At 44.3% G+C, this 22,583-nt stretch overlaps 2 protein-coding genes across 2 annotated transcripts in view; one reads left to right on the forward strand and one right to left on the reverse strand.

Moving 5' to 3' along the window:
- Positions 1 to 10,971, forward strand: part of SUPT20H (suppressor of Ty 20 homolog (S. cerevisiae)) — a 34,776-nt gene extending 23,805 nt beyond the window's left edge. Inside the window, exons 18-22 of the mRNA XM_010153585.1 lie at positions 1,246 to 1,315; positions 2,363 to 2,517; positions 4,972 to 5,027; positions 8,909 to 9,014; positions 10,434 to 10,971. Of these exons, the coding sequence (XP_010151887.1) occupies positions 1,246 to 1,315; positions 2,363 to 2,517; positions 4,972 to 5,027; positions 8,909 to 9,014; positions 10,434 to 10,528 (482 nt within the window). The 3' untranslated portion in view covers positions 10,529 to 10,971. The remainder of the gene's footprint in view (positions 1 to 1,245; positions 1,316 to 2,362; positions 2,518 to 4,971; positions 5,028 to 8,908; positions 9,015 to 10,433) is intronic.
- On the reverse strand, positions 10,894 to 22,135 carry EXOSC8 (exosome component 8). Its single transcript, XM_010153586.1, has 11 exons — positions 22,113 to 22,135; positions 21,042 to 21,078; positions 19,931 to 19,994; positions 17,687 to 17,760; positions 17,119 to 17,164; positions 15,982 to 16,087; positions 15,851 to 15,896; positions 15,503 to 15,599; positions 14,385 to 14,505; positions 11,713 to 11,819; positions 10,894 to 11,112 (listed from the first exon to the last, which is right to left on the reverse strand). The coding sequence occupies exons 1-11, from the start codon at positions 22,133 to 22,135 to the stop codon at positions 10,997 to 10,999; spliced, it is 837 nt and encodes a 278-aa protein (XP_010151888.1). The 3' UTR covers positions 10,894 to 10,996.
- Positions 22,136 to 22,583: the final 448 nt, after the last annotated feature.

Below are 22,583 nucleotides of genomic sequence, written 5' to 3' on the forward strand. Positions count from 1 at the left end.
ATCCTAGATGTAGTTTTTCAGTTTTTTATGAATAATTGTATGCTGCACATTCCAGTATCCTGCACAGTATAATAATACACTTCTTGCATTAAATAATTTAAAATCTGGATAGCTCAAAAGGTGTAACTTTGCTGATTTCTTGTTTTGCACAAAGAAAAAAAAGAAAACTTTTAAAAGTTTTCTCCTAACGTATTTACTCTGTGTTTGTTAGTGCTATGAACTGTGTGAATCTGCTGCACGCAGTTGTTACTTTAAGGCTGTAGTCACAGCAGCTGGACGTTCACATTTATTTCCTTTCTTTCTGCAGGCCATGAAAGCTAAAAAAAAAAAAACACCCACCTCAACCTTTTGGGGGGGGTTTGTTTTGTTTTCTATTGATAAACTGCTTACTGCATCCCCAACAAATACAGCTATATATGCTACGTTTAAACAGAAGGCATTGCACAGCAACTTTTTAAAGATGCAGTGTTATCCTATGATTCTTCAATATGAAAACATTATTTGATTAAAATTTGACAAATGGGAGTTCAGCTACCTGGTGAAATTTAACCAGCCCCATGATTATTGTAATAGTGTATGTTCTTTGTTGAATCTGTTGTTTTCCATGATGCTATTGTGCAGGCAGTGCATATAGACTCTATGTTCCAACATCTTAGGACAACAACATCAATTAGGTTAAAATGGTCACTAAGAAATTATTTCAAGTATTTCTGAATGGAGTTATGGCTTAATATATGATAAATTATGGAAGGACTTTATGGAGGATACAAATCGGTGTATGGCCTAAGGAATCAAGCATGGAGAATGGGTTTTCTCTGTGATTATACTGCATCCTTAACAATGAGTGTGTGCTGCAACACTCGTGTTGTGTAGAAATTAACACTTGCAGTCTAAAAAATGGAACAAGTTGTCAGTGCTAAATAAGATTCCATTAACCTTATTATACAAAAAGGACTGGCCTTTTATAACAAACTAGCATTTTCTATTTTTCTCAATGAGCAGGGTCTGGAACTCCTAAACCATCTACTCCTACTCCAACCAACACCCCTTCATCGACCCCACACCCTCCTGATGCTCAGAGCTCAACTCCTATTACCCCTTCTGCCACCCCTACTCCCCAAGATTCAGGCTTCACCCCTCAGCCCACTTTGTTAACCCCATTTGCTCAGCAGCAGATGTCTCTGAGCCAGGCACTGCCTGTAATGACCATTCCTCTTTCCACCATGGTAACATCCATTACTACAGGAACCACCTCCACCCAGGTCATGGCAAACTCTGCAGGACTTAACTTCATCAATGTAGTGGGCTCTGTGTGGTAAGTCCTTCGTTACGACCGTTTCTTAATTTGCCGTGGGCAGGGTGGGAATGATACATGACTATCCAGCATCCGTTAGGATGGATGGTTTTCAAGATCTGCAATACAAGATGATTTCATTAATTATAAAGTGAAGAGCCACTAGAAACTTCTTGTATTTCTCAAATATAAGGCACCTACTATTAGAATACCGGAAAGGTCTATTAAGAAAATTGTGCTTTCAGCATTTTGGATGCATATAGTTTAATTTCCTAAAGCTTAATCTCAATTTATGTGGTTTCTGAGGTTTTGCTCTGTAAGTTTGAAAACTTTTAATTGGGGAGGGGGTAGAATACCATGTGCAGACCACACCGAATGAAAAATGGAGATCTGAAAGGGAAGTGCCTGTAAATGAAAGGTGGCGTGTACAATACAAGAAAACAGCAGATCTGTTTTTTAAGAATTTGATCAAGCATTGCTGTTAAACATTCTTTGATCTTTAAAACTCTTTTTTTTTTTGGTTTTAAAAAAAATGCCGCTGGCAATAACACGCACTGCTTTTGAGACTAAAGGAAATTCTGTGGTCAGTATCTGTGATGGTCAGCGTAAGACACATCATGTGCTTCAGTGCAGGTATCAGACACTTGAGTTACTCATCCAGGGCGTTCAGCAGTGGATCACTGTCGATTACAGGGATCTCCTTTTTTTTTTTTTTCTTTTCTGTAGTGCAAACAGAAAACGCAGACCTGTTCCTTAACTTTTGGTTATGCTAATACAACTCTTCTGAAGACTATTGATAATTCAGTATTTCTAGACTAAAGGAACCACTTGTGGTTTATTTTGCTTAGATTATACCAATGGAAAAAAAGCGTATGCTGGGAGTATGGATTTACGGATTTGTTACGGCTTAGGCATGCCGATTCTTTTAAGCTGCCTTGATGCTTTACCCACAATCCCATTTACTGCAAACAATTGATTTACTTGCTATGAGACAGAGGGCAAAAAATAGAGTTACTCCGCTTTGCTTGTACTAGTTGGGTTTGATGTGTTGTCTTTCCTCTTCCGCAGTGGAGCACAGACACTGATGAGTGGTTCAAAACCTATGCTGGGGTGCAACACTGGTGCCATAGCCCCTGGAGGTATAAATCTGAGTGGCATTTTACCATCAGGAGGTCTGGTACCAAGTGCGCTGCCCGCTGCAATGCAGTCTGCCTCTCAAGCAGGTTAGTGTGAACAAGCTGTCTCAAGCAGGTTAGTGTGAAAAGCCACCCTTCAGTCAGGGACAGTGTGGCAACATATTGTGAACAGTGGGCAAAAGTGGCTGTTGTGTGACTAGATTGTGTATTTGATGGCTGGAGCTCGGGACCAACATCCATGTTTTTTGCCAAGTGCAGGCTACGGTTGTGATTGATTGACATTGATTTGGAGGAGCTAGTCTGGGGAAGCATACTCTAAACCTGGATTGTTTGGTGTGCCTCATAGGAAGACTGAGATGAACTCCAAATTCCAGTGCCAAATTGGTAACAATGACTGCCAGAAAATGGGCATGGCTGAACTTAGAGGCCTCGTTTTTTAACTATGCGGGGCATTTTGTTTTATCAGCTTTATTCTAGTAGGACAATTAACTAGTTCCTTATTGCCTTCCAAAATGAGTGTATAAATCTGTATGCCTCAGTATTCATTGAAGTAGCATTTAAATTCTTAGTTTATTTTTTCTGAAAATAAAGACAAAAATCGCTAATATATAACTATGGAATATACTTCAAGGTACCCATCCCTTGCGGAGAGGCAAAGTCAAATCTGTCTAAACCGTACTGAACCAATGCTTATCTAAACTGTCTTTAAATACCTGCTCTAAAGAAGATTCCAATCTCCCTTGGTTGCTGGTTGGAGTAGTTCATTATCCGCACAGAATGTTTCCTTCTAATTACAATGCATCTCCATAACTGCAAATTAAGTATTTTTTTTTCTCCTATTCTTTGCAGACACGAAAACTAGTTGTTCACCCTTTCTCTTTATCTCCTAAGTATCAAACATGCTGTTGTGTCCCACGTCTGTCTTCTCCGATAGGTCGTATTTTTCAAACCTTTCGTAATGCTGTCACTCTCTTCTAGACTGTCCCATTTGCTCACATCCTTCTTAAAATGTGATAACCCAAACTGGACACAAGCCTGAGCTTGGCTGATTTACCACAGTGGAGCACAGCAGAATAAATGCATCTCATCTCTTTCACAACATTCCCGTTAACATTTTCCCAAATGAGGTCTGCTTATTTTTTTTTTCATATTTGTATTTTTTGCAACAGAGTTACATTAACATGAGAATGCCTTTACTGGTTTAGGCCAAAAACCTATCCAGTTTATATTCTGTCTCTGACAGTCGCCATTAGAGGACACTTAGGAGAGAGTTTAAGACGAGGCAAAAGTGTGAAGTGAGATGTCCCTTGTATACAACTACCTCTTCTGGCACTCTGCAGCTGGAAACTCTCTCAGCTGAAGGCTGTCCACGTGGATCTTTGTGCTTCACATCCTGTGCTTCTAGTCTGTGGATTTATCTAATTGGGTTTTGAATCTGTTTATATTTTTGGCATCTACGGCATCTTGTGACAGTGAGTTTTATAAATGTAAACTGTGTGAAGAGGTTCTTTTCATTTGTGTGTCCTGTAGTCTGTGGTACGGATGGTTTGGAGATGTTTGTGACGTGCTGTAACTTCTCACCTCCTTTCTTGCTGTACAGACACAAAGCTAGTTGCTCACTATTTTGTACTTGTTCATTTGCCTTTTTTTTTTTTTTAATTCGGTGTTACTGATTTTTGGGCCCTTTTTCTTCAATTCACTAGGTTCACTTTTAATTCTAATTCTATCCTTTCAAGCACGCTCAGCCTTCAGCAGTTTGGTGTCAGAGATTTTTGCGTGCTACGCTGTCTCCCACGTAACAGGTGGGAGCAGTGCGCTGCGCTAGGTCGGTGGCAGACCTCGGGCGGGAAGAGGGGGGTCTGTTTGACAGTCGCTGTTTTACTGGAGCATTTGTATCAGTTCTATACCCAACTCACAGTTTTACATATGCATTTACGGGTTTTTAGTGCAGCTTTGAGCAGCGCCACGTGGAATAATGCCAAAAGCTCTGCAAGTCAGATATGTCTTGCCAGAAGGCCTTGGGGGCTGAGCAGTTGCTAAGATTTTGGGAGGGATTGGTTTCTGGTAAGGACTGAGAAACTGGGAGCTTATTACTCCACTGAGCCCTTGGACACTTCTGGATTTACTGTACAAACAGTAAAGTCTTTGAAAGCCAGAAGAATCACTGAAGAGTAATCACTATGATATGGCAGGGGGGTTGGAACTAGTTGATCTTTAAGGTCCCGTCCAACCAAAACCATTCTATATTCTTCATATTCACCTTTGTGTAAATGCATTAATGAGTAATAGGTTACAGGATACAGTGTTTAGCAGCAATACAGTTTTGTTTCGGTTTAGTCACTTCTCTTTGAATGTGGTAACTATGGACTTACCAACATGACAGAAAATGCAGCATTGTGTTAAGTATAAAATCTAAAGTTGCCAGTTTTCCCAACTTCCAAATGCTTAGAAACTATCCCAGTGGAAAGGTGTATTAATTGCAGTACACATATATAATTAAGTAAAGACTTCCTACTAATAAAAAGATGTTTTCTTTAACAGGCAGCCCCTTTGGTTTGAAAAATGCATCAAATCTTCGGCCCTTAAATCTCCTCCAGGTAATCAAAATACTTGAACACAATGATAGTTTCTTAATTTTCTGTAGAGACTTGTTTAGTGCTGCTTACTGCATTGCCCTCCACAGATCTTTGAAGCCAGTTGATCAGACAAACTATTTACTGCACGCTTTAATTGCTCATTTAAAACACTAAGAACAAGAGAAGAAGCTACTTCCATAAAGATACCTGGCGCAAATTATATTCTTAGCTCACAACAAAGCAGGTACTTCTCAGTAACAGACTAAAAATGCTGACATTTGAATTCAGGAGATTAATGCTAAAAAACAATTATTGCAAATCATTCTTTAAACTGAAATTATTATTATTTTAAAAGTACAAAACCATACAAGTAGAATCACTTGGGCTTACAAGGAAGCTGGGGGGGGGCTTTTTGCAAGGGCCTGTAGTGACAGGACAAGGGGTAACGGGTTTAAATTGAAAGTGGGGAGGTTTAGATTGGATATCAGGAAGTTCTTCACGGAGAGGGTGGTGAGGCACTGGCACAGGTTGCCCAGAGAAGCTGTGGATGCCCCATCCCTGGAAGTGTTCAAGGCCAGGCTGGATGTGGCTTTGAGCAACCTAGTGCAAGGTGTCCCTGCCCATGGCAGGGGGGTTGGAACTGGATGGTCTTTAAGGTCCCTTCCAACCCAAACCACTCTATAATACAGGGCCTAAAAGCTGAGTCAAACATGGACACGTAGGTGCAGTAACAGCTTTAAAGAGCTTCTGGTAATGGAAATAGAAGCTCATATAAGAGGTAGAGTTTAGGTCTGTGAGTGTTTTCTTTCCACTGCGCATACATACAAACCTGAGCAGAGGTTCCTTGCTGTGTCAGAGCCCCATTTAAAAGCAGAACAGGGAGTGTTTGTGGAACTGAGTGCAGTTCCTGGATCTTGAAGTAGCTGTAAGTTCCAGGTGCAGAAGTGCAGCTTCAGTATTCAACACGTTGCAGCACGCTTCAGAAAAAACTAATACCAGTAAAAGATCAGCTGTAGCTTTGCTACTTCCTCCTCCCAGTCCTGTACACACTCCAGAAACAGGGAAAAAGGGCAGGCACAGGAGGCGGTTATGCCAGAGTAGAGCTCTTCCATAAAATTGAATGCTTGTATTTGCGTGGTTCCATGTTGAAGTATTTCAAGCTACCTCTGCCACTTGTGTTAGCCAAGGATAGGTTTGGCTGAAGTCGGTGCGATGAAAGCTGGGGTAAGGGAGAGCGATCGAGGCTGTTCAACATTTTTTTTGCTTCAGACCTGGCAGCTTGCTGATTGGAAGCAGCTACTAAAATTCAGTGGAATGTTCTAAAAGTGTAAATAATAAGCAGCGCTTTAAAGAGTAGCCGTTACATTTCCAGTAGCCGTGCAATTTCTACTTTTAATTGGAATAATAAAAATGTATTTTCCTGTGGAAATAATCTCGCCATAATTTAATGCAGGTTCGGTTTCTGAGCATAAGGCTTTTTTACTTTGTGAATCACTTTACATTATTTAAAGTTCTTTAAAAAAAACCAAACCGCAACAAACCCAACCCAAACCGCCAAGGAGTACATCATATCAATGTCATGTTCATCCTTGGACAGTGGGAAGCTCAGCAGTTTGATTGAACTATGCCTTTTGTTTTCAATCTTTAACGGCTTCCAGGAGGTTTACTTTATTTTTAACCCACTCCAGCAGCATCTGTCCCAGTTTTCTCCACAGCAACAATCCCAGCAGCCTACAGCCTGTAGCCCTCAGCCACAGGGAGAACAGGTATGTGCTAACAGCCCTTGGCCTGGGGTGTGTGCATGAAGCACTTTCTCCTGTTCTTCCCCTCCCCACACATAAAGCCTTGCACAACAGATCGGAAGCAGAGCAGGAGGAAAGCCTCCCTCCCAAACCTTGGCAGACTGCAAAGGCTGCAGTGGCTTTGCTGCCGTGGCTGGAGCTGGGCTATACTCCTCTGCGTATATCCATCCCATTTAGAGGAGCTCTAACAGAACAACTGGCTATGTGTTGTCTTACTCCAGCGCGGAGAGCGCCAGCCCACCGTACGAGTGGTGTAAACTCAGCTTAGTATTGTCCTGTGTACATAACCAGCAGGTGCATCAGATGAAGGAACACAGGGAAGGGGGACAGGAGGGAACACAGTGAGGATTACCAGGGTAACTACAACTTGCACTGCTGTGAGTTGGCTTACAGTCCTCACTGCTGTCTCCCAGTGTAAGCCTTCTCTTTGCACCAGGGAAAGCATCAGTTGTCTTTAAAGCTGTAACCCAAAGACCTTTGCTCTACACTGCTTGTAATTAGTGTTGAAGGCTTTAATCACTGAAGAAGTCTAAAGTCTTGATAAGACACCACTGTTCTCAGCATGACAAATTTTGAGTGGCTGGTTCTACCTGGGCCTGAAAATCCTCACCGGGCATTATTGCAGCAGTCTGGGGGAACTAGCTGCACTGATTTGCGTTCTTTACCTTTTGTCTTCCCTTACAAGCAAGACTTCAGTTTGCCAGGTAGTCCCTGCTGGATACTCTGTCGTAGCAATTTTGCTTGTGCTCCTGTGCATAAGTAAGCTGCCTCCTTAAAATGTTTCTGCGGTGTCACAGGCCTTGTTCTGGAATGTGGGACGGTTTAATGGGAAACTTTTCAGATTTACTCTCGGAATCCAAATGTCAGTTACTAGTTGAATTACTAAAATAAAAAAATGGATGCAAGCTCATACTATGGGGTTTATTTTCTAGACATTGAACTTTAAGGGCATTTACACCAAAAAAAAAAAAGCCGGTGTAAGGCTGGTCCTTCCTGTGGCAGAAAGTTCTGGAGGAAAGCAGCCTCTCTGCGTCAGTAGCTTGCCCGAAGGAACTTCTTTCTTGCCACACGTCGTAGAGCGAGACCAGGGTCGTCAGCTGTTAGGAACAGTAGATTGCTGAGCTTGTCGCTAAGGACAGGGCTGGATGCGTTCGTGGGCTGTGAGCCAGGTGCTTCGTGGGGAAAAAACCAAGCCAGAAAGACCAACCATTGTCTGTGCCGCCAAGAGCACAGACAATGTGCTCTTACATCCTTGTCTCGTCCTTGGGGGTTTTTCCCTTCTGTGACTCTGTAAGCCCGCCATAAGACGTCATCTTGGTGAAGATGAGTGATGTAGCATCTTCTCAGCCAGGTTTTCCTAGATCTTGGTGGCATTATTTCATACGGTTGTTCTAAAGAAGCACTCCAACTCCTGGAAATGCATGGGCTCCTGAGCTTTTTTTTAATGCCTGATAAGCCATGCAGTGTCCTTCAGTTGCACACATAATGCTTTATTTCCCCGCTTCCTGAATTAGTGTGTAATCAAAGTTCTAGACGAGGTCATAATCCAGGACCCTTTGACTTCAGTAGAACCGGGTGAGACTCCTCTAATTCCATTTGGGTCACCACCGTGAGAACTCCTCTGCTCTCAAAGGAGTATTTTAAAAGCCAGATTGGTATTATTTATGAAATTGAGGCGGGCGTGGCGCAGTACGAACGTGCAGCTCTAAGTTTCGGGCTCTTCCTATATCGATGGATTAGGACCTTTGCACATGGATGGCTTAAGGTGTCACCTGGAGACTTTGGGGTTGGGAAGGGGACAGGAAATGCCATGAGGTTACAGCTGTAAACTGTCGTCTCTGCCAACTGCGGGGACGTTGACAGCTACCTGGGACTTCTGCTGGGTAACCGGCATGATACCGATTCTGCCCGAGCAGTTGTTTTGGGGTGCTCAGCATCATTCTGCTTTGACGCTGTAGCCTGTACCTACGTGTGCTGGAAGATGTAGAATTAAAGGGTTTTTAACTGGCACTTCAAAAGTTTGCCTTCACGCTGGCTTTATTTACTTACTGGTGGGTAGGAGAGTTTGGCAATAAGGATCAAGCTTTTCATTTTTGCTAGGGGTCTGACCAAGGTCCATCCAATCAAGATCAGGCATTATCTGCCCAACAAGCCGCTGTAATTAACCTGACCGGAGTAGGGAATTTTATGCAACCTCAAGCCACAGGTACGTGCTTGCTGAGCCTCTTTTTGTGGTCAAGCGTGTACGTGGAGAAATTCACACTGAAATGAAGTTTGGGCTCCACGAAGTTGGATTGGAACGGTTTCACTGTGTATTATCAGCACCTGAATTAGGCAAGAGATGCTGGACTGCCAAAGCAGGCACTTCCCTGCTTGCTTTGGCAGTTAAGTGTAGTAAATTGGTAATGCCACGTGAAAATAAGTCATGCTTGATGCCAAAAGTCAGGGAACTTCCAGACTTCATGGAGGGATGTTTCTTTAACCGTGTCCTTAACATCCAGTACGAGAAACCCCTTTGTGTCTCCACAAGCACTTCATAATCTAACTGTTCCAACTAACAGAGTGTGTGTATCACGTCTTTTTTATTCTGCACCGTTTCCAGTTTGAAACTAATTCTATTGCTCCCCCTACTCTGCTCCTCTGTCTCTGACCCTGAGAGGCTCGACCTGACCTCTGTGACCTGCCTGCTTTCCCCTTGTCCTTTCGTAGTGTTGTCTCGGCTTGGCTCGGCCATGAACAGACCCTGGCCAAGCCTCCCTCAGCAGAGACTCCAGCTCTCCTCTGCCGTGCAGCAGCAGCAACAGATAAAAAGTAATCCAGCAACTTCATTCTGTGTTCAACAAAAAAAAAAAAAGGAAAAAATACAGTTCTCGGCTCCAAAATCACAACTCGTGCCCCTTTGTGTTTTGGGGTGGTTTTTTTTTTTTAATAATGCCTTTATGGTCTTGCAAATGAAAACCCATCAATTTTGGAAAACTCCATCATGAAATCTGTGGTTCTCTCTGCTTGGAGCACTGAATTTATTTTTCCTGGTTGAAGCCATCCACCTTCCCGATTTGCTAGCACTCAAGGAGCGCTGGTGGCACACACCTCAGTCAGCTCTGCCGGGTGCCTGTGGATTTCAAGAGCACCAAGGTGAGCACCTCTGAGTGTGGCACTGCTGGTCTGTGCACAGGAGCAGCTGCTCTGGCAGAGTGTTCCTTCGGCACTCTGTCCCTCAGGTGCTCCATGGAAGTATTCCAGCAGTTTTTTTAGCACACAGTCTCCTCTTTGCGGTACAGAGCTTTCCCAGGCTGCATATCTGAGAGGGACGTTACTGCAGTACGCAGCCCGAACAACCACTGAAGTTGCTGAGTTACTGCACTGGAGAGAAAGGGCAGGCACAGAGCTGTCTGCACACCCACACACAGCGTCAGCCGTGCCCTCGGCTGGCGCCTGTGCCACTGGTGCTGCTCGACTGTACTCATCATCATCATCACCACCCCAGTACACGGCGCGCTCCTTCTGTCAGCCCGGTGCTCCCGCTTACTCTGCTCCCCCCGCATCCTCCCTCCTCATTCTTCCCGATGTGGAACAGCTCCACCGACAGCACTAACGAGCCTTTTCTCCCCCTTCTTCACGGCAGCAGTTGCGATTCTTGCGGCATCGAACGGCTACAGCGGCAGCAACGCGAGCAGCTCACCGGCGGCAGCAGCGTTCAGGCAGCCTCTCAAAAAGTAAAAGGAAAAGAGGCGTGACAGTCCCTCCAAAATCCTGAGACTCGCTCTTCCCCCCTGCCCCCTCTAAACACAACATTGATTCATAGGGGATTTTTCTGTTGTTGTTAATTAAAAAAGGAAAAAGCTTCACAGCAAAGTGTTTTTGCTGGTGAGAAAATGAATTTTTGATGTTACACTGAAATACATGAACTGGTTTTGGAAGCCAACCCTGGAGAACTTGGATATTTCACCCATAAGGCAGCTAGGGTCTGGCATCCTTAAACCACTTCATTTTTGTAACAGAACATTTTACCCTGTATTTTTTACCAATGCGCATCACTGTACATAGTGTAAGGGTGACAAACATTTTGGAAAAAACAAGCTTTGTAAATGTAGTATGGGTATTTGTTTATTTAGTATAAAAGGTTTGTGAACACTGTAACAAATACACTTTTTACAAATCCATTTTTGAAAAGATCTCTCCTTTTGTTCACTGGGGCTCCATACTTTTCATTACTTTGTCTATCAGCTTCCTCACTTCTTTGTGTCTTGTAATTGCTCTGGTGATACAGTCCTGAAGCTTGGCTCCTGTAAGAGGACTTCCACCTAAACATTAAAGGAAACAACTTGATTTTCTATTTGTACTTCAGTTATGTAACTCTAAATACATGTTTCCCAAATGAGAACAGGAAGTAATACAGTAAATGCCACGACCGACACCTTTCACCTGGGGAGCGTACGGCTTCCCTTACTCTAGCCTCAGGCAAAGAAAACAGGACCAAGCTAGAGGTGGAACAGGAGAGAGGTGCTCAAAACCCTTTGCTGTCACCCAGCTCAAGCTCCAACTTCTTGACCTACTCAGAGAAGCTGTGGATGCCCCATCCCTGGAAGTGTTCAAGGCCAGGCGGGATGAGGCTTTGAGCAACCTGGTCTAGTGGAAGGGGTCCCTACCCATGGCAGGGGGGTTGGAACTAGATGGTCTTTAAGGTCCCTTCCAACCCAAACCATTCTGTGGTTCTCACAAAACTCCAGTGGTGCCACCTTTTTGAAAAGGAATTTCAAGAGCGAGTCAGTCAGTAGGTACTCAAGGAGACGGTTCGTTATCATAAAGCACCCACATCTGACAACGAAAAGCAGGTACATAACAGCCAGGTCAAGCAAAGATTATCGTCTCCAAAGGTTCCTGGGTAATAAGCTTGGAAGTACCTGGTTTATGGACAGAACACAGCCTGCCTTCTTCATCGGTTACAACAGTTACCGTTCCAGTCGCCAGGTCTTCCTCTTCAGCAGTTGGATCGACGATGAGCAACGTGCTTGTGGAAGAAAACCGTGCACAGACATGTCAGCATACCTCGCTCCATTTACGTCATCGCAAAATAAACCACGCTACTTGTCACTGTAGGCTTACAAGATACTTGTAGGTGGATGTAGCGCTCAGGCCTCTCTTCTCAAAATACACCAATTTTAAGAAAAATCAAGAAATGTGGGACATTCCACGTATTCAAGTGCCTAAGTCTGTTACGATACTATCAGTTGAAAACAGCTTCATGCCCCAGTTTCACAGATTTGCGACACCCACCTATGGCAGGAAAACGTCACTGAGCTGCATCTGGAGTACACAAGTATTTGTGGATGTGGAAGCTGTGGATGCCCCATCCCTGGAAGTGTTCAAGGCCAGGCTGGATGAGGCTTGGAGCAACCTGGTCTAGTGGAAGGTGTCCCTGCCCCTGGCAGGGGGGTTGGAACTAGATGGTCTTTAACATCCCTTCCAACCCAAACCACTCTGTGATTCTATTTCACAGCTGCCCAAAGACAACGGCACTGGTCTGGGTGCAGACGGCGCTCGTCTCTACCAGCCCTGAAAGCAAAACACAGTTCCACGGGTACATTCACCCACACAGTTCTCAGGTTCCCGTCAGAACTCTACCACCACTCAGACTGGGAGCAGTTCAAAAAGGGATTTACTGGGTTCCTCATGGCAGCCAAAACAAGTTGTCGTGCATCACATGATGCACGTCACTGAAACTGATTAAACATTGCTACTTTTGAACCATTTAATAAGTTAAAAATAGAGCAAACCCCATGGGACAAAAAAAAGGATTTAGACTATAAGCCAACTTTGCTCTTGGTTTACAGCAGTGAGCTGAAATTTAGCAGGCCATGATCAAACTCAGTTGAGCAGCGGGAGCACGCCAGCACTAAGTGAGGTTTATGGCACGTTGGGGGGAAGCGGGTGGCATGGCTGATCACACAGAACAGATGGGAGGCGAACGGGGCTTTTCAGCCTGCACTCACGCAGTGCGGAACTGAAACCCTTCTGGGCAATATAAAAGCTCCCCGATAGCTTCAGGTTGCTGTTGAATGGCAACGGCGTCACAAAACCACAGCTCCTTACGATGCCACTCGAACACACCACGTTAGGGATCCCACTCTCGTGCGGCATCGGCCCTTTGCACGGCAGAGGAAAGCGGCGCACGGGGAGAGCTGGCTGCGTTGGACAGCGTCCGCGGGCAGGCTGACGCCACTACATCCGGCTGTGGAGCCGCATCGTGCCCTGCACCAGCTTCCCCCACCCACAGCCACACCAGCCAGCAACCCTGAAGTTTTATGGATTCAGAGAGGCCTCTGACACAGAAGACAAACGTCTCTGGAAGCCAGAGTGTGTCAAGCATATTACTTAGGGGGGCTGTGTCAACAGCTGTAAAAAACTGATAAACCAGGAAGGAACAACCAAACCCAAACCACCCAGCAGGCACACACCCCCTCAATATTTAGTTCTGGGAGGCAAGGGAAGACTGACGTAACCTGCCCGACGCAGCAGTCGGTTTCGGTGAGGGGAGCAGCGCCCCCCCAGACTCACGGAAGGATTTCTTTCAGAGGCAGCCTTTTGTCTGTCGGTAGGCATGTGTGGCATGTGCGCAAATAATAATTCTAGTGATGACTGTCCGCCTCCCCTGGCGCTCCGTCTGCAGCGAGCTGCAGCCCCGCAGCAGCTGGCATTCACGAATGGAATCACCCCAAAGTAGTGGTAACACTCTGCGTTGATCCGTCTCGGCAATAATCGCTTGGGTCAACGCCTGACTTCAGTGCTTCCTCCACCCCGTCTATTTGAATGGAAGGGCCCATCGGTCATTTCTGTGACTACAGTTAACGTGCCATAAACCCCACAGTCTCTAAACATACCCAAATCCTGCATCAGGTTCTCAGTTCAGTGAGCATCATCCCACTTGTCACTGTGGACACGACCGTGAACACCCGCACTTCCTAAGAACAGTGGCAGAACACAGACTTAGACCACGGAGGGTACACAATTTCAGGTGAGGAGTCAGGTTGTCGGGTGTGATTAGTTTTGAACTCTCAAATCAATTCTTCACCTACATGAACAATGACTTAAGAGTGCTGGTCGTACGTCATCTTGGGTAATTACGTTATGTTTAACGGACCATCACTTCTTACTTCGTCTGTTGACCAAATACTTGGTATAAGCTGTTCAAAAACTACCATCTTTTACACAAGATATTTACACAGGCTTCCAAAATGTAACTACCTCGGTAACATTCTTTCATCTCAAAGACACTGCAAACAAGCAGACCTACGCCCAGCCCTCTCCTTCCACGCAGATCTTTTAGGATGGAGGCAGTTCTGCTTTAAGGCACGGGAAGAAGTTGGACAGGCTCCGTTCTGCCCTGCGCACTCACTCGTCCCACAGAACTACAGTCCAGCAAGAGAGGCCTCGGACGTAGGAGCAAACGTAACGGCGCCGCAACGGACTGCGCGCTCCTCACCAGCGGGAACAGCGCTGGAAGCACCCTCTGCCGTAATTCCCTTCTGTCACACACACAGTTGCGTTCACAAGTACGAAACCATTATGAACTTACTCATCAAATATAGCAAACGATGTGGCAACCGGGTGCTTTCGGATCATCAGGGGATTCTTCTCTTTCAAGTTAACTTCTGTTACGCCAGTTTCTTCATTTAGAGTAACTGATGGCAACTGTACTGAAGAGATGAGAAAGCGACAACGCTGTAATATTAAACATGGCTGGGCTTAGCATCCAAGAGAACCAAAATACTTAAGCTGTTCTTTTAAGCCACTGAAAATCCATCCGAAAAGAGTCCTGGCTGCATTTCTGCTGTTCTGTACAAAAAAAAAATCCCGAGTTCGAGTAAAGTATTTAGCTTAGAACTCCCTGTTCAAGGAAGTATTTAACTTTTCTCCTCAAGGTCACGTTCTTCCTGACACAGAAGCATTTTCTGCTTCCAAAATGCCATACAATTACAATGCTTTAGAGTCATACTTAACGAAGAGTATTTTTCCCCAAAAGCCTACTGGTCACATAAAAATCAGGAATAGAGTCTCATCTCGTGGGTTTTATACATCTGTAGAAACTGCAATCCGGTGCTCAGGTAACTCTTGCTCTGACAACCCACACTGTGCTGGAGACAAGAAAACCAAGAGCAAAGTAGCCATAGGAAGTCAAAGGCAAGTCATTCATGGTTAGAGAAGGGGCCTTGCAGTAAGATTCCTTTTAGCCTGCCTCCTACAGGCCCACAGACCTGGGAACAATCGTGTTGCGTGCATGCAACCCACTTTTTCCAAGCTGTAATGCATTAAGCTAGGAATATTCTGTTGTGACAAATAAGCAAAGCTCCCACAACTTACTCTGCCCATACTAAACACATCAACAAGGTAAGGCCCTGCTGCAGACACTGAAATTTACCACCAGAGATTCAGAAGGACAGAAAAGCTGTTAGTCTTACAGGACAGCAATAATACACATACAAAACGATCCTGCTCCACAGGCATTACACACCTACGGCATCCGCACCGTCACATCCGCTTTGTGTTGGTGTTTTCACCATTCAGCATTCAAATAACAGCAAACCAGCGGCCTTAAGGAACTGAGAACTCGCTACCTGTCCTCCGTGACTGAAAGCTAACACACCTCTCCAGGCAACGCCCACCGGTGCGTCTCTTGCTCTAGCCAGGACTTACCATTTTTCAACGCTGCTAACAAAGCGAAGGCACTGGCATCCAGAATGTTCCCATCATAGTCCAAGCACATGATATCGCAGTATAACACCCAAGCAAGCTATCAAAAGAAGGTTGGCACACGTGAGATACAGTTGGCTTAGCTGCTGAAGTACAATATCTAGGAAAACGCTGGCCACATAAGCAAAGATACTTACTTCTATCATACAATTTTTCACACTTCAGATGTAAACCAAGCTATGAAGGCTAAAAGGCAAAACCAGCAACAAAACAACCTACAACCCCAAGTAACTTATTTAATGTCTCAACACTGTGGCCCTGTTGTTATGTCCAGCTTGAGATGCAACTTACCTTGCCACTGGCAATACACAGATCTTCTTTTGCTATTATCTGTGAACTAAAATGAAATGAGAGTCAACCAGGACACAGAAAACTGTCTTGCGGAGCTGCACGTGCCTTAAACGCACTAAGAGGGTTCTTACTTTTCAATCACATCTGCAATGAACTGGCTTGCTGCTTGAGCCTCTTCACCGGGTGGTCCAGAGCGAAACTTCGTTGAGCAGAGGGATGGCAGTTCTACATTTGGGACTAGGGAGCAAGGGGTCATTAGTCAGAAACTGAAGCAGGCGAGCAACGGGGTATCAAAGTCAGAATACAACAACACACACGCGTAATACCATTTTTGTGTACCTCACAGGAAAGGCAAGACCAAGAATCTTTCAATCAAGCCTTCCTACTTCTCCCTTCAAAACTAAAGTTATGCATGACTTTGTACTAATGAACCTGTAGTAACTCTGTACTCAGAAACTATATATTCCGCGGAGAAACGTACTCCTAACGACCATTTTCTGCTTGTGATCCTGCTATGAGTATCATGACCCCACGCAAACTCTTTGTGTTAAGCATTCCTACATAGATCAAGAAACAGCAGCACTTTCATCCCACTGCCTGGCTTTACTGGTATGCTATCTGCTTTTCATCAACCATTAAAACCAGATGCTTTAGACTCAAAGCAAAAACATGCATAAATATTTGTGAAGAAAAAAAACAACAAAACAAAAAACCTAAGCATAATGAAGTTCACAGAAAACAACATACTTTGGAGATGGTTATAAAAAGGGGATTTAGTCTAAGCTCTCAGTTCCATGGAATTATTTATTTCAAAAGAAACTCCCAGGATGTACCCTTGGGACTTCTGCAGCTGTTTGAGAAATAAACAGGGTTTACTTCACCATTTGTAAGAGTTACATTTTTTGCCTACTGGGACTTCAAGACAAAAGTTAATGTGCTCTGCATAACTACAGACAAACCACCAACCCCCTCTCAACATACATACTTCCCCCTGCTGCAGGTCTGTCTTCAGCCTGGCCTGGAATTAGCAATAAGAAGGTAGCTTTGCATGGAAAACTCACAAGCAGAGCAAGGGGAATTCTGAAATTTCTGAAGTACCATCTCCTATATGGAAACGATTTGTAAACTGATTTTAGGGGAAGTAATACAATTTTACCCAAATTAATTTTTTCAAGAAGTCTTCACAACACACTCAATCTGTCCAATCATTACAGCCTTTTAGCTGAAGCAATACAAGACCTGAGTACGATCCATACAGAAAAGCTTACCAATGTATCCCTTATCAGCAGAATCTACTGCAGGTGCAGCAAGCTCCTGGAAAAAAAAGGACAAAAATGAAGAGTTGAATTTTGTACTAAAAGATTTTCCAGCTACTCTATATATAAGTGGTCATTTTCTTGCCAGTTATCAATACAATGAGATTTACAAGGGCCATTTTTAATCAGTCCCTGTCTGTACTTTTCCCAGGGGAAAACTCAACACAGGGACATGCAGTGGCATGTCTCATAGTTCATGACAGGCGAGGAGTGAAGCTGAGGCTACAGGGCACTTAATAGTCCAGTCAACTAATTACCAATGTGCTTATTGATCAATAAGCAGTAATCTTCGATTATAGAGCTTTTATCTGAAAGTAACTAAGACTTTCTTTTCGTATATATATCTTTTCCCATACACAAGACACACCCCAAAAATAGGTGTTCTCAGAATATACAGGTCTGAGATGGAGAACTGAAATATACATTAACTTTCACATCTGAAAGTAACACACGTGAAAGACTAATTGTGTCTGACTGGCATAGTACTGTAGCTAACAGTTAAAATAAAATCCAACCATACCGCTTTAACTCCACAAATCACCGTAGTATTTCCTAACTTCACGAGGGCAGAACCGTCTGCAGTTGTAATTGATCCTGAAGAGAGAAAGTGCTGTTCAATAAAACCTGGTTTTCCATTCCAAGGGCTTTCACTAACATCCACCTTCACAAAGTGTTGACTTTCCATCACTTTACCCTAAACATGGGCCAAGCTAAGCATCCAGGGTGGGAACAGAATCTCCATTGAATAGTCAGTCATACAGAACCACACAGAAGGGTTGAGGCTGGAAGGAACCACTGGAGCTCATCTAGTCCATCCTCCTGCTCAAGCAGGGCCACCTAGAGCCAGTTGCCCAGGATCATGTCCAGACAACTTTTAAGTATCCCCAAGGATGAAGACTCCCCAACATCTATAGGCAACCTGTGCCAGTGTTCGGTCATCCTCACAGTCAAAAAGCATTTCCTGACATTCAGGGTGAACCTCCTGTGTTGCAGTTTCTGCACACTGCCTCTGCTCCTGTCACTGGGCACTGATGAACAGAGCCTGGCTCTGTCTTCTTTGCACCCTCCCTTGAGCAAGCCGTATACACTGACAGATCCTCCCTCAGCCTTCTCTCCTCTAGGCTGAACAGTCCCAGATGTCTCACCCTTTCCCCCCAGAAGAGATGCTCCAGTTCCCTCACCATCTTCATAGCCCTTTGCTGGGACTCTCCCCAGTATGCCCACGTCTCTCTTGTACTGGGGAGCCCAACACTGGGCACAGCATTCCAGGTGTGGCCTCACCAGGGCTGAATGAAGAAGGATCACCTCCCTTGACCTGCTGGCAATGGTTTTCCTGCTGCTGTTCAGGATAACATTGGCTTTCTTGGCAACAAGGGCACATTGCTGGCTCATGTTCAACCTTGTGCCCACAGGACCCCCAGGTCCTTTTCTCCCCAGCTGCTTGCCAGCTGGGCAGCCCACAGCATGTACTGGTGCCTGGGGTTGTCCTTCCCAGGTGTAGGACTTTGTGCTTCTCCTTGTTGCACTTCATGAGGTTCCTGTCAGCCCATTTCTCCAGCCTGCTGAGGTCCCTCTGGATGGCAGCACAACCCTCTGGCGTATCAGAAGGTCATACTGGGGTTGTTCAGCCTGGAGAAGGCTCCAGGGAGACCTTACTGCAGCCTTCCAATACCTGAAGGGGGCCTACAAGGATGCTGGGAGAGGACTTTTTACAAGGGCTTGTAGTGACAGGACAAGGGGGAATGGGTTTAAATTGAAAGCGGGGAGGTTTAGATTGGATATCAGGAAGAATTTCTTCACGTAGAGGGTGGTGAGGCACTGGAACAGGCTGCCCAGAGAAGCTGTGAATGCCCCATCCCTGGAAGTGTTCAAGGCCAGGCTGCATGAGGCTTTGAGCAACCTGGTCTAGTGGAAGGTGTCCCTGCCCATGGCAGGGGGGTTGGAACTAGATGGTCTTTAAGGTCCCTTCCAACCCAAACCACTCTGTGATTCTGCGATCAGCCATTCCTCCCAGTTTGGTGTCATCTGTAAACTTCCTGAAGGGACACTTTGCCCCATCATCCAGATCGTTAGTGAAGATGCTTAACAGGACTGGACCCACTACTGATCCCTGGTCTAGTTTTTTAAACCAGAAATCACAGCTGGTTACCGTAAGCCCACCTTCTGGCTGACTTACAGCATGACCTAACAGAAAGCAGCACCATGCAACGGAAGAAACTTGCAGTGTCAAGTCTGAGCAATAATCAGCAAGTATTCCATGGTGGCACACCAGCCCGTATTTTACTTTTAGAAATCACGAGGTGTAGGAAAGGCAGGTAAAGTGCTGCTGCTTACTTCATAAGAGCTATCTTGCCTCTGATTGAGACAGTTGCTCGTCAAGCTCAGAACAAAGCAGAAGCCAGGAGTCACTGCCTCTTTCAAGATGCAAGGGCACCAATTCTGCACTGGTCTGCATCTCCTAGACACTGCCTTCAGCATCCGTAACATACACGGCTGATCTCAGAGAGAGAGAGAGGCTTCCATGACCACCTAAACTGTGCTGTGCATACCAACCCAGAAGCAGGACCAAATAACAATGCTCAAATACGTCACTGTGCCATGCATTCTCTTTAATGCTTTTTGAAAAGATAAACAAAAATCCTTCCTCTTTCTTATTTCAAAATGCAAGCATCAAGAAAAGTGATTAGCAAGTCATTAGGGTCACTATTATAATCTGATATTAATAATACCTCCCCCATTATTCTTATTCCAAACAAGTACTTGCCTATGTTGACAGTGGTTGCCCGGAATTCACCTAACTCCCTTCCATCAGGTCGACAGTTCTCTTTCTGAACGAGAATTACAAAGCTCAGATTAGAAAACATATTTTATTAAGTAACACACCAATATTTATGCTATACAAGTTCATATAAAATAGCATTCTCTTCTTTTCAGCAGAAATATGCACTCAAAAAAATGCTAGGGAAAACTCGATCACATTCTAGCGGGTTTTTCATCAACTGATATGTAGTTGGTGGTTGTAGGCCTGCAAAACCCCTACTTTTAAAAAAATTATAATTTACTTAGGAAATAAATATAGTAATAGATCGATTGATTGTCTCAAGGGCAAGTACTATAGGCCAGATTCAGAATATCATTCAAGAATCAATACTCACCAATACCTTAAAATGAGAGTTTCTACCTGTCTGCATTGTTTAAATTTTGTAGGCAACTCCTCTCCCCCTAGTGGAGCTCTTAAAATCACCGTTTAAGAGTGAATTAAAGGGAAAAGAAACCCCACACCAATCAAAAAAACACCTCCCCACCCCAAAACCCCCAACATTCAAATACTGTCAATCAGAAGCTGTACCATACCTGAACCTTAAGTTACAAATTGCACCAATTCACCATCACGTTAGATTAGAATTATTATTCATTGCGATTTTAAGCTTCTCAAAAGCAAAGACTTTCAGTTCTACTACAAGAACCAAACCGAACTGCAATAACACTAGATCCATTTCTAAGTCGATACTACCTTAATAACGGAATAATTTACTATACCCAAGAGTCAGTGGTTTTCCTGCACAGTTATGATGAGCATGATCAGCTGCAATATTTTCTACCATTTATTTTTAGTAGCACCTAAAAGCCTGGTCTGATGTGACTTTGTACTAGACACAGACCTGCATGACTACCTTGGTTAAATTTCACTTGCATTCCTTTCAAGGCCAACAGAAGCATTTACCCATGTAAAACATGTTCTGGAGGGTGTCACCATTTTTCCCCTGCTCAAACTGTTTCAGGTTTCCACAGAGACAGATTAGAAAAGCAGTAGCAAGCAAGAAAAAAACCAGTTGATGCAAGCAATTTCTACACACATATCATGTTTTACTCACCAAAAACCTGCGGTAATATTCCAACGGTTCCACCATTCTAAAACAAATAGAAAGAGCAGTTCATGTGCAAGCTCACAAGTAGGTAAAAGAGAGCAATAAAAGATAAGCAAGCACTAATCTACAACAAGAAATTTGAGAATCAACGTGACCAGCAAAGCTGTTTAGCAATACAGTTACAGAAAGACAAGGGAACTCTAAACTGACATAAGAAAAAGATGTTTTTCTACATTCACTTCCAAAATGCTTCTTCCTTACAAGGAACCTGCCTGCACATACACCTAACACAACCTACTAGCTTTCACCTCAATAATCTTGCCGACTTTTAATTCAAAAAGAGTACTTATTGAGACAATGTTTTTGAAGAAATGCAGAAAGGATAATTTTATTACAGTGTCTGAAATATTTATTAGTTCAAGAATAGCATTCAGATAAACAAAATGGTTTAAAACAATTTTACAGTATTGAAATGTTACAGGTTTGCTTAGAATCTTTAAGAAAATATACAATTAGGAAAGATGCATCATGCAGTGCTTCAGCTGAGAAATGATCAGTGCTTACTGTTAATTACACACTACTAGCAGGGTGTGTGTATTAGTATTTTAAGCACAGAATATTAAATGAATACTCATAAAAGTGTCATTAATATTTGCACAAAGCCTTCTACAGTTTGTTAAAATAAGCACTTCTGGGAAAAGAAAAAAAAAAAGGATAACTGGAAAAGGCAAGTTTTCAAAATGCAAACGATCGTATTGAGGTATCACAACTCATGATGGCAAGCACAAATTAACCTGCTGGAACCCCATCTGTTAGTTCTGCATTACTGGTTTTTAACCCCAAGGCATAGCATGTTGTCTTCCAATTCATATTGCCCAGAGAAGCTGTGGATGCCCCATCCCTGGAAGTGTTCAAGGCCAGGCTGCATGAGGCTTTGAGCAACCTGGTCTAGTGGAAGGTGTCCCTGTCCATGGCAGGGGGGTTGGAACTAGATGGTCTTTAAGGTCCCTTCCAACCCAAACCATTCCACAGTTCCAAAAATAGCAGTTATAAACAGGAAGCCACTGAATTCCCTACCGCTGTAAGCTCCAACTCCTCATAATGCTTCACTAAGCTCGTTCTGCCTGTACCTCTTCCACAGAGAAAGCTGCTCTCCTCCACTTCGAATGCCCCAGGAGGCACGAACAGTTCAGGCTGGTGGGGCCTCCGGAGGATGCTGGGTCCAACCCCTTACCCAAATTAGGCCCACACAGAACAGACACATTGCTCGGGGCTTGTCCAAATCACTGTCTCCTAAGACGGACATAGCACAGCCTTCCTGGTGTAGCGACTTTCACTATGACTTCCTCCCCCCACAGCATCTACTCAGAATCATGTTGCAACCTGTATCCACGCTTCACTACTCTTCTCTACGGCTCACCCTATTAGGCAGCTCAAGGCCTTACTGACCCCCGCGTTTAGACACGCTTTTTTAAGGCTGAGCAACAGAGTTCGCTCGGACCCTCCTCCCACACCTCGGGGCTCCAGCACCCCGGCAGCTCCCCGCCG

The sequence above is a fragment of the Eurypyga helias genome, unplaced genomic scaffold, assembly GCF_000690775.1.
Source record: "Eurypyga helias isolate BGI_N326 unplaced genomic scaffold, ASM69077v1 scaffold10356, whole genome shotgun sequence".
Classification (NCBI taxonomy): Eukaryota; Metazoa; Chordata; class Aves; order Eurypygiformes; family Eurypygidae; genus Eurypyga; species Eurypyga helias.